The sequence below is a fragment of the Scophthalmus maximus genome, chromosome 3 (assembly GCF_022379125.1).
Source record: "Scophthalmus maximus strain ysfricsl-2021 chromosome 3, ASM2237912v1, whole genome shotgun sequence".
NCBI classification, from domain to species: domain Eukaryota; kingdom Metazoa; phylum Chordata; class Actinopteri; order Pleuronectiformes; family Scophthalmidae; genus Scophthalmus; species Scophthalmus maximus.
Genome location: NC_061517.1, coordinates 5,764,121 through 5,776,186, shown reverse-complemented (window position 1 = coordinate 5,776,186; position 12,066 = coordinate 5,764,121). Strand labels below are relative to the sequence as shown.

At 42.5% G+C, this 12,066-nt stretch overlaps 1 protein-coding gene across 1 annotated transcript in view; it reads left to right on the top strand.

Moving 5' to 3' along the window:
• cables2b (Cdk5 and Abl enzyme substrate 2b) overlaps positions 1–12,066 on the top strand; it is a 30,188-nt gene that overhangs the window by 13,579 nt on the left and 4,543 nt on the right. Inside the window, exons 2-9 of the mRNA XM_035645314.2 lie at positions 3,405–3,500; positions 7,504–7,581; positions 8,158–8,266; positions 8,359–8,527; positions 8,826–8,923; positions 10,546–10,652; positions 10,781–10,900; positions 11,463–11,547. Coding sequence (XP_035501207.1) covers positions 3,405–3,500; positions 7,504–7,581; positions 8,158–8,266; positions 8,359–8,527; positions 8,826–8,923; positions 10,546–10,652; positions 10,781–10,900; positions 11,463–11,547 — 862 coding nt within the window. The remainder of the gene's footprint in view (positions 1–3,404; positions 3,501–7,503; positions 7,582–8,157; positions 8,267–8,358; positions 8,528–8,825; positions 8,924–10,545; positions 10,653–10,780; positions 10,901–11,462; positions 11,548–12,066) is intronic.

Genomic DNA, 12,066 nt, shown 5'->3' with positions numbered 1-12,066 from the left:
GGAAAAGCAACAGAGTGGCGATGCATACTGTACCCTGCACGCGATGCATAATATACCCAAATTAGGAATCTCTGACTTTAGATTTGTAATTATGCCATTTCATAATGAAGTCCTCATGATGTCATTCATACCATGCGATGAATAACGATTGGTTAGTCGAAATCAGCTGTAGATCGTGTTTCGAATCATAACGATTGTTTTATGCGTCACTATATGATGTGTATTTTCTGCATTCATAGTGATGTCATTACGACATCTTTGTCTACCATAAGATAAATTATTTGCTTTCTTTCTGTTGTCCTGTTGGATGCAAAAAATGAAATAACTATGCCTGACTGATTTTCTGACTTCGTCGCCATTTTCCGATCAGCATAAGCTTTAGATTGTCTCTGATGTTTGCGGAGATATCATGGGAAAAATCAGATCAGCCATTATTTATCTTAAATACCAGACACAATAATCATCATCATCATAAGGGGCTTTGGGTGACAGACTCCATTCCCACACAAGAGAAACATTCCACAACATTCCGGAGGGCCGGTTTCTGTTCCCGTGGAAATGGAACGCTGAGTGACCCCGATTACAGTAGACAGCCAGGATAGAATCGTTAGAAATAGACTCTGTGGTTTAATAATTCTGGCGACGTGACAGCTGAGACTGTTGTGTTCTGGATATTTTTACTCCCAGTGTTTTATTTATACCCAGAGGAGGCCGACCGACTGATCACGTCTGGAAAAGTTGAAATTCTAACGTTTCAGTACTGTGACACTCAGTGACATCATCTGTGCAGCGGTTGTATTTATGGATCTGAAGGATGCAGATGGTGTAGTTGATGCCGTGCACAGGATATCGACTGTACCTCTCATTCAGTCTTAACATATTTCCCACAATGCTGACAAAGATCCACTGAGAATCAGATGGTTCAATACTCTAAGTGTGTTTCAGCTGGTTTCGCTTGAAAAATCAGTTACTGCCCTCAAACCTAGTTTGTACTAGATTTCCGTTCTGCAGTTTCTTTTTCACTGATTGACCGACATATACACCACTACTGGTACATCTGCAACGGGAATGGCAATCTGTACCTCCACCGAGGCCCAACAGTCCTTTCATGAATCCACATTTAAATCCATTAGATCCAGATGTTTGGGGGGGATCTGCGCCAAATTGCTCACACTTTTAGATGGGTTTTTTTTAATCAAGATTCATGAATTATTACCTGGGAAAAATGTCAAAAAGCGTCCTGTCTCGTAATAATAAAGAAAGTGATGGAAAAATTTGAGGATCACGTGACATTGTACCTTTTGTGTGATGTGACGAGACATCGCGATGGTACGGAAGTATCGACCGGACTACTGACGAGGCGTTTCAGGAGCTTCAGGAGCGGTGTGTTCTGTCTTCATTTACCACACACCATTTACATGTACACCAAAGAACCAATAACACACTAGAGGAAAGGGACAAACTGAAAAAGCATTGAATGTCTCCTTTAAAGTCTGGATCCCAATGTGACTAAGGGAAGAGAAACATCTAACTGCAGTGCCCAGATGTTATTACTGTACAACACACAGCGCCTTCAAACATCTGCATACAGTAACAACACTGCGCGATGACGACTGACGCGTCACAGAGTCAGATGGTGAGCAACAGTGATCTAAACTCCATGTGCTGTGTAATCATCTGGCCAGCCGTTAAAAAAAACAGTAACAGGTGTGTGTGTGTGTGTGTGTGTGTGTGTGTGTGTGTGTGTGTGTGTGTGTGTGTGTGTGTGTGTGTGTGTGTGTGTGTGTGTGTGTGTGTGTGTGTGTGTGTGTGTGTGTGTGTGTGTGTGTGTGTGTGTGTGTGTGTGTGTGTGTGTGTGTGTGTGTGTGTGTGTGTGTGTGTGTGTTTTCACAGTTGTATAACAGATTTGTGTGTCAGTAGAAAGTCTTTGCGTTCTGCTTGTGGCTCCGATCAGCTTTGTGCACGTGTGTTCAATGTTTGTTCCATTTAAAACTGTAGTGTTTTCCTTCACACAGAGCCTGGTGATATTTATTTGTCATGACAGATTCGATACCAGTCTCGCACTAAAGCTGTGGAGAAATGTTTCACAGACATTTTTGTTTTTTTAAAATATATATATATATACTTTTATTTTGTCGGAGGGATTTTGCTGCTCTACCTGCCTCTTGAAAATACTCCAGAGGTGTTCTGTTGGACTCAGGTCAGGCGGACGTAGTCAGTCGGGTCATATGTCACTTTTGTCCTATTTAAAAACTGGTTTAAAAAAAATTCATTGGGTTTGGGATCATTGTCATGTTGGAAATCTCCTTGTGTCAAGCTTTAGGAGACGATATAATGTGTATACATGACGTGTGTGTGTGTGTGTGTGTGTGTGTGTGTGTGTGTGTGTGTGTGTGTGTGTGTGTGTGTGTGTGTGTGTGTGTGTGTGTGTGTGTGTGTGTGTGTGTGTGTGTGTGTGTGTGTGTGTGTGTGTGTGTGTGTGTGTGTGTGTGTGTGTGTGTGTGTGTGTGTGTGTGTGTGAGTGAGCATGTGAGACTAATGCTGATGTCAGTAATGTTATGTAACTTCTGAGCTCCTTGGCCCGTTTTCATGTCGATGTCTGTTGTTTTAATCCATGAGGTCGACATGGCAGCACAAGCTGGCTCACAACCTGACCTTCAAACGACAGACACACGGACACACACACACGGACATACAGACAGAAAACACAGACAGACAGACACACAAACATACACAGACAGACACACATACATACACACACACACACACAGACAGACAGACAGACAGACAGACAGACAGACACACAGACACAGACAGACACGCAGACAGACAGAGACACAAACAAAAACACAAACATACACAGACATAGACTTAGATGCAGATATGTGCAACCTTAGCTTTGGCGTCACTAATCAGCAGGTTTTTGTTACATGCTGCAAAACAAACAAATACCAACTATAACACTTTATTTAATCATATAAAAGATTAACTGGAGTAACCCATTAAATCGCAGTGAGAGATTTTGGAGAGATTTTGTCTCCCCAAAAAAAGGTCTTTGTTGTTTATGTTGTGATTTTACTACTCTCGTCGGGCCGCTAATCCGCGACCTCGGGTATGTGAGACCGATGCGCAAACCACTAGACACAAAACAGCTGACTTATTGTCATCGCAACATCAGTATTGAGAAACTACTGAGCTTTTCTGAAAGAAAAGTGATTCTGTACAGCTAGTTTTGGGGAGGTTTCTTAAACAAGTGTTATTGTTTTATTTGATGTCATTTTCTGTGTCTGCTCCAGAGTGTGTCTGTTTCGTACCAACATTTTTTTTTAAGTGTCCTCTTGCCTCCTTTTAATGATTTACTGAATTCATTGTGAATCATCTCAGTGTCTGTTTCTCTCTCTCAGGACTCGTAACCTCTCTGGTGGTTCTCCCAAGCCTCGACAAACCAAGAAGATGCACTTCATCAAAAACATGAAACAGTACGACACGAGAGGCAGCAGGTGAGAAGCGCACACACACACCCACACACACACACACACACACACACACACACACACACACACACACACACACACACACACACACACACACATGAACGACTCAGAGCTGTTTTCTGAGACATCACAGATTTTAATAATCCAAATACTTTAGATTTATATGGAGCCCTTCAAGGTACCCAAGGCTGCTCTGCTCAAACTCTCCAACTCTTTTGTTTTATTGCATTGCTGTATATGATGTCTCGATTCTCTATGATTTGCCCTCTTTGCGCTCTCAGAACCTAGTAACTCTGGTTTTGAATCTAGTGGTCAAAGGCCTTTGTGAACAGGAAGTGTCCAGAGATTAAGCATCCCAGGTCTCTGGGGGTCAGAATTCCAGAGGGTTGGGGGCCGCCACACTGAACACCCTGTCACCATAGGTTCTCAGGCTGGTGCTGGGGATGGCAAGCAGACCCGTAGGGTTGGAGGAGGTCAGACAGCGGTGGGGGGTCAGGCCATGGCCTCATATGTGAGGAGGAGGATTTTGTCAAATGGATTTGGGTGATGTGCTGCCTAATGGAGCCATATCAGGGTCAATAGATTTTTATCTTAAATGTGGACAAATACCACCGTATCCAAACTAAAAAATTATTGCATGGGGGCAATTTAAATATCATTTTCATTAAATCTGGAATTGAAATTGAATAAATTGGGTATTTTCATTTTTCACTTTCTAATATATTTTGTTATCTTCAGTTGCAAATTTAATGTTTTCAGATTTAGATCTTATTTTTTGGGGTTTCAAATCACATTTTCTTTTCTTTTTACTTTCAGATCTTTATTATCTTTTTTTTCAAGTTCATACTGCCAGGGCTTTATTTTTTAGATGTATAATGTTTAAGTGTTCTGTGATTCAACTGACTGCAAAAGTTGAAAGTGGCTCACCTCATGTGTTTCCACTGCTTCAGCCAAATGATTGTTAGGCGTAGAAAATGTTAAGTAGCATGTTGAGTTACCAAACAACACTTAGCCACAGTGGGTTCAGGACGGTGGGGAAAAACAACAACAGCCATTTTAAACTATGGCAGCAAATGTTTTGGAATTCACCATGTTAAACTTTTGAAAAAAGAAAATTCTGATTAGTTTTTAGTTTTTTTTTAATTCCGAACCCTGTGTTGTCGGGGCAATAATTCCTGCTGAGGTTTCTAAACTGAAACGTGTGGGATACTGCATGAGTACAAGGTGGCAGGACTCAGACTCTTTTTATAACCGTGCTGACTGAGACCTACAGCCGTAACTCAGTCCACCATTGTGCAATGACAGTGGACTGTGGGACTGAGGTGGTTGAGCGTCCAATCAGAATTCCCCCCTGGCATTTCCCTGGGCAGTTATACTGAACACTATACCCTATGTTTCCTCAAAGGTTTTTCTAACCTGAAGGATCATATGGACACATTATAGTTATTTAGGTTAATGCTTGTTTGTTGGATTTTTCCAGTATATCTCTTTAACTCTCTTTCACCACTGACCTTCACACACTCAGCTGACATGCAGAACTGTGCCCACCTTCACTCCGCAGCTGCAGGGGAACTGAGCCGTCGGTTCAGCCTGGACAATGTCATTCTATTCTGATCAACTCATTCTCTATTGTTTTTCTATTCTGGTCCTTCCGCGCAGGACTTCTAAATCAGACCTGTGGGTCAAAGTGACGCCGGACTACTCGTCAGATAGTCACACACTCGGGGCTGATTGTTTTAAAATAGGTCCGACTAAGAGCAGCGGAGCTGCTGTTTGTAGTTGAGCCAAGTCTCCACGTTGTCACGGAGACGGTGGCTTGCAGGTAAGTAACTGTTGGAGCCCGTCGTGCCCCCAGAGCTGCTGCTCTTCAGCCCCAGAGGTTTTACTCGTATCACAAAGTTGCTGTTGTGCTGCCAGCGATGCTGCGGGTTTACAAAGTAAAGGTTTTGTTCAGTGCAGCTGAAGGATCAACAGACTGCTGCACTGATGTATTTAGTATCGTCAATTGTACTTGTCCTCCTCTTTAGTGCCAAAAACTTTTGAAAGCAGAATGAACAGATGTTGTACACTTGCTGCTGTTGTCAGTGATAACTGTATAGATGTCTATTTGGGATAAACATCCATAACTCCATATCATTTCATATATATATATAAAAAGCTTGTCGACTAATAGTCAGATTTAGACTTTTTCTTTAGTAATAAATGTAATCTAGAGTATTATTGACTGCATACCATCATTTTTTATTAACTTTTAATTGTTGAGATTCACGAAAATGTAATTGACTATATCAATCAATCAATCAATCAAACTTTATTTTTGATAGCTCCTTTCATGCATGTAAGTGCAGTTAAAAATAAACATTTAAAAAAAGAACTTTTCAGCAGCAGCACTTCCTGTGTGACAGTAAACTTTCCTTCACAGAGGTTGACGGCATAAAGTCAGTGGTGACGTGGTCAGTTGAATTAAAGGGCTCACTCTTCAATGATTCAAAAAAAGAGCATATACCTCTGCCAAGGCCCAACAACAGTGTCCTTAAATGCAGCCAGGCCGCACCAAAGAGCAGACACTCATAAATATCAGCCCCCAATATATGTCTGATTTTTTTTTCATCAAGCTCAAGGAATCATTCCCTAGTGAAACTGTCATAACATGATCCGCCCCATAATTGAACGGGTTCTTTCTTGGCTCATCTTTCCACTAAGTTTCATGGAAATCCGTAGTTTTTACATAATCCTGCTGACCAACAGACAGGGGTGAAAACATAACGTCCTTGGCGGAGGTAAATATCTAAACCACAAAAGTCTCCGGATGTTTGACTTTTGTTTTTCTTGTTCTAAGGTTGTAACCCTCGAGTCAGTGGTTCAGATCCCAGTGGGGATACATATGGAATAATGTGGCCCCAGTGTTATGAGACGTGTCATAATGAACGGTCGAGTGAAGGGGACGGAACAGAATCCTCCCAGGAGTCGCGTTTCAGCCAGATCTGTTGTGATGCCGCTGCTGTTTCCACTGAACTCTATGGTGACTTCCTGCCCGCGACTTTCCCATGCATCAAAGGAAACAAGCTCCGTGTGTGTGTGTGTGTGTGTGTGTGTGTGTGTGTGTGTGTGTGTGTGTGTGTGTGTGTGTGTGTGTGTGTGTGTGTGTGTGTGTGTGTGTGTGTGTGTGTGTGTGTGTGTGTGTGTGTGTGTGTGTGTGTGTGTGTGTGTGTGTGTGTGTGTGTGTGTGTGTGTGTGTATGATTTGGACGTTTGCCACAGTGGAAAAAATATTAGGATTTGATCCTTTTAAAACTCAGATTTCATTCACTTTCATGTTTCATCCAGGTGATGCAGCTACTTTGGTAGAATTACTGCTTTCTCTGACATTATTCTGCTTGGTTTGGCTGAATTCCTCCTACTACCGTTTCCTCTGACTTTATCAGGATCGACTGGATGTTGTTGTTTTCTTTTTTTGTGGTCGGCCTCGGGGTTCATATCTTTAACTGTGCGTGACCTTGTTGTCTCTAATGTTTTTACACTGTCACGGAAACAAGATCAATGATCTGAGGTCTCACTGTGGCTGCTAAAGGACTGGTATATTTTTTTTTAAATAAGAAAAGTAATTAATCCCAAACATGATTAACTCCAATAAGTGTGTTTATGTTTTCACACACTTTGAATAGTTTCCAGTCTCTCTGCTTCCTCCACAGATAATGACTGTAAACATTGTCCTCTGAGACACAAACCAGGCGAGCGACGTTGTTCTGCAGGGATTCACACTCCTGAGGATGAAATAAAAATAAACACACACGTTGAAACCTCATTATAACAAATCAATGTTACATGCACAAATATATATATATATATATATATACATGGCAGATAGACTGGTATCGGAAAAGTATAACTCCCTGATATGGGTTATATATATATATTGCTATCGACATCCGCCTCCACAAATATCCACATCGGTCATGTTGGAGTTACGACAACATGACCTCTAATCTGTGTGTTTGTTTGTGTTCCAGGATCGTGCTGATCTGTGCTAAGAGGTCCCTGTGTGCCGCCTTCTCTGTTCTTCCCTATGGAGAGAGCTTCTACCTCAGGTAACAAGCACACGCACACACACACACACACACACACACACACACACACACACACACACACACACACTGTATGTTAGTAAAGGGTTTAGTTTAGCACCTTTCACAGAGCAAAGTGCTTCACAAAAGTTCAAGTGAACCAATAAAAAAAGAACCTGACGATAAAACAAGAACCCACTCTGGGAAAACAGACAGCAGGAGTCACAGACAAAGGCCAGTTTGAATAAATTCGTTTTCAGGGCATCTGCAGGGACAGAAGATCAAGGGCCTTCCAGAGACAATCAGGAACATAAGAAAACATAACCTCCTTGGTGGAGGTAGCTTTCGCCCTGACATGTTACATTTCCCTCAGTGATTCATTCAGCCTGCTGCAGTTGTGAATCTGATCGACCGTGTTGTGAATCATTGATCTGAGCTGTCCTCGATTTAAATTCCTCCAGATTCGAGTCAGAGTGGTTAACGAGGAGAGCCTTGATTATGATTCAAAGCTACACATTTTAAAATCTGACCAGGGCACCTTTTGGGGGCAATTTTTCACCAACAACTGTTCACATTAACCGCTGATGTCCTTCCGTCCAGTGACCCCACGTTAAACCACACGAGGAGGAGACACTCGTCTGGAAACATCTCCACCACCCTGGAGATGCTGCCGGGACTCGAGGGCTTCCAACTGGACACCTACGGCAGGGTAAGCAAACAAACAAAACTGGCCAGCAACAAGTATATGAGTGGACAAGTGTTCATGTAATCCTGTATTCATCACCGTCTTCCACGTCCCAGTCGGTGTCGTACGCTCAGTTCCTGTACCCCACCAACGCTCTGGTGAGGCAGAAGCCGTCGTCAGCCAGTGACCTGACGCTGCAGATCCCCGTGTCCAGGAGCACACACAGCATGCCGGGCAGAGGTTATCCACCCAGCAGGCTGAACAGCGCTGTGGGACTGGACCTAGGTAACACACACACACACACACACACACACACACACACACACACACACACACACACACACACACACACACACACACACATTCACATATACAGACACATACACTCGCACAGCTGTGTTGTGTTGACGAGAGGTTGTGACACGCTGACACACGTGTTTAGAAATATGAAGAGGATCCAGTCCAGCTGCAACAACTCTTGTTTCCCTCCTCTCTTACCTCATCCCCTCTTCTTCCTCTTTGTTTTCATTCTTTGTCGACCCACCGCTTCACTCCTACCCCTCTGCCTTTGCTCATTGACCAGGTCTGGACGATGTGAGCGACTACGACCCTAACCTCCTCAGCGACCACCAGTGGCCTTGTGGGAAACACAAGCGAGTGCTGATCTTTGCCTCCTACATGGTAAGAAACTACTCACATGTGAGCCGCATTAACAGATAACGCATAGTTTGATCATCGGTGAAATAACAAACAGTTGTTTGATATATCACAGCTCTATATACAGTCATTGGTACAGACGAGAGTTATAGGAGGATTAAAGAACTCTGAGAATAATCACTGCGCGCGTGCGCGCACACACACACACACACACACACACACACACACACACACACACACACACACACACACACACACACACACACACACACACACACACAAAGCTCTTCACATCTACATAATTACCCTCTAGGCAGCAGCTTAGTTTTTATCCTCCACTGAGATGAATTAAAACTGTGGACACACACGCCATATCATGACTGTTTAATCCATCAGAGAAGATTACATCTGAGGTGGGCCGCTGTGTCACTGGTATTACTGTGTGTGAGAGTGTACTTCTATCTTTCCAAGGACCTGACATTTTGGCCTGTTTGAGGGTTAAGACTTAATTTTGGGGTTAGTGGTACTTGAGGTCAGGTTATTATATACTTTAGGTACAAGTAATTATAAAAACTATTAAGTTTTTCTTTTAAATGTCGTGAGAAAGATGCACATTCTGTGCTCCACAGGGAGGCTGTTAGAGAGTCTGGGGGTGTGTGAGGCAAATGCAGCAACACTGTCAGGTTTAGAAACCACAAGAAGCACATGAATGAAAACCGCTTCCATAGCTAACAGGAGCAGGGGGGTAGTGTGTGTGTGTGTGTGTGTGTGTGTGTGTGTGTGTGTGTGTGTGTGTGTGTGTGTGTGTGTGTGTGTGTGTGTGTGTGTGTGTGTGTGTGTGTGTGTGTGTGTGTGTGTGTGTGTGTGTGTGTGTGTGTGTGTGTGTGTGTGTGTGTGTGTGTGTGTGTGTTGAAAGCCTCTGTGATCTCGGAGAGGCAGAGGGACTCGGGGCCAGTGAGGGTGAGGCAGGTCGACTTCCGTAACTTTAAAGTCGCCCACATTTTGTGTGTGTGTGTGTGTGTGTGTGTGTGTGTGTGTCATCCTTGCGGCAGATGTTTCTTCGGGTACTTTGGGATTAGAGCGAGCTACAGTAACCGAGACAACTGTCAACATAATGAGTTTTACACAGTTGTCCGGTGAAAGAAATGGTGTGATGTTGGCAGTGGCAAAGTAGCAAACGGCCTCTTTCAATGTCTGCCTCAGAATTTAAGTTGCCGTCAAAGGTGACTGGAGAGAAATGTGAGGTTCTGACTCTGCAGTGAGATCAGTCTCTTACTTTTCTCCCTCTGAACATTCAGTAAGGACTCCCACTGTTTTCTCTCTGACCGTCTGTCATATGACATATTCATTCATATTTGTGATGTAGGATTCAACCTAAATTAAAGTAGTAAAACTGCATGTGCACAAGCCTCATAGTATGAGAGTAGTGTGTGCTAACTGTGAAGCAGCAGATAATAGACATAAACACTGTAAACGAGGTTCATTTACATTAACTGACAATTGTTTGACTTTTGAATTTCTCCACTTGCACTTTGACACGACTGCACATTTCTTGGTTCCTCTGTTTATGCATTCCTCTCTTCCTCCGCTCCCTCTCTTTTTGTTCTGTTTTCATTATCTTCTCTTCTCTCTCCGCCTTCCGCCAGACCACAGTTATAGAATACGTCAAGCCGTCCGACCTGAAGAAAGACATGAACGAGACCTTCAAGGAGAAGTTCCCTCACATTAAACTCACCCTCAGCAAAATACGCAGGTATTTGGACAAAACTTTCAGACTTAACATTTTCACTACTGAATACTGCGACAATAGAGCAGACTCTCGTTTTACTTTAAGACATTGAATCACGTTAGAAACTGTCTTTGTGTCTGTCTCTGTCTCAGTCTGAAGAGAGAGATGAGAGTCGTTGGGGAGGACTGCGGCATGCAGCCCGTCACCATCGCCATGGCGTTTGTCTACTTTGAGAAGCTGGTGCTACAGGGACGATTCAATAAACAGAACAGGTACGCTAATCACCTCATCCACATTTGACGCAACGTCTGCATTTGGTCTCTGTAATGCTGGTTCGTGACAGGATAAAAGACACTTGAACTCCGTATGTTGATCAACTCTAGATTCGCAGTGTGAGGAAAAAGAGAAAACTTTAGTGTTCACTTACAAAGCAGAGCACATGGTGTGAAAGCAAAGTCAGTTCATAAACACAGGTATACATAACATACATACATAGATACATAAAATACATACTATACATAACATACATACATACATACATACATACATGACACACACACTCATAAAATTCATACATACATACATGTTTACATTTTAAATGTGTTCATTTTCTTAATCTAAGTTCTATGCATTTGACTGTATTTCAGTTTTCTCTTCTTATGTATAGTTACTTATATTAAAGTTTATGGTAAAACAATAATATCGAGCCTCAATAACATTTCCTTGTCATCTGAGGAATCATTGCCGATTATTATCATTTTTTTCTGTTCCTGTTCCAACTGTAATTATTACGTTGACATTGCCCTGCCACTTAAACTCACTGCTGTTTTACAGGAAGCTGGTGTCCGCTGCCTGCATCCTATTGGCTGCCAAGATCAGCAGTGACCTCAAGAAACAGGAGGTCAAACACCTCATTGATGTAAGTCTGACACACACACACACACACAGACACAGATCATGGTTATGACCTCTGTCTGTCAGTCGGATCATGTTGCTCTTGCTCAGGTGTTTATGAAGTTGATCTACCTGAACGACCTGAAGGTTCTGTCCTTCAGTTGACTCGCGATTCTCCTCACACAGACACAACATCAACCCTCCTTGTCTTTGTCCTAAGAACCTGATTATGAAGTAATGTGGCCGACGTTAAGGGGGTGAATGGAGCTCATCATATTTACCAATATTTGCAAATATATCATACAAGAAACAATTCTTTAGTCGGACAATTAATGGATTCATTTTTAAACATGTCAAACATCTGCTCTGTCTAGTATTTAGCATTTCTGTGTTTGTGAATATTTTTGATTTTTATTCTGTTTGTCGAACAAAACGACTAATCTGAGGACGTCATGTTGAGCTCCGGAATTTTTTTAATAATCTTGTCACGATTAATGAGTTCATCTGGAAAAATAATTAATGAATGAATCTAATTAATGGAAAT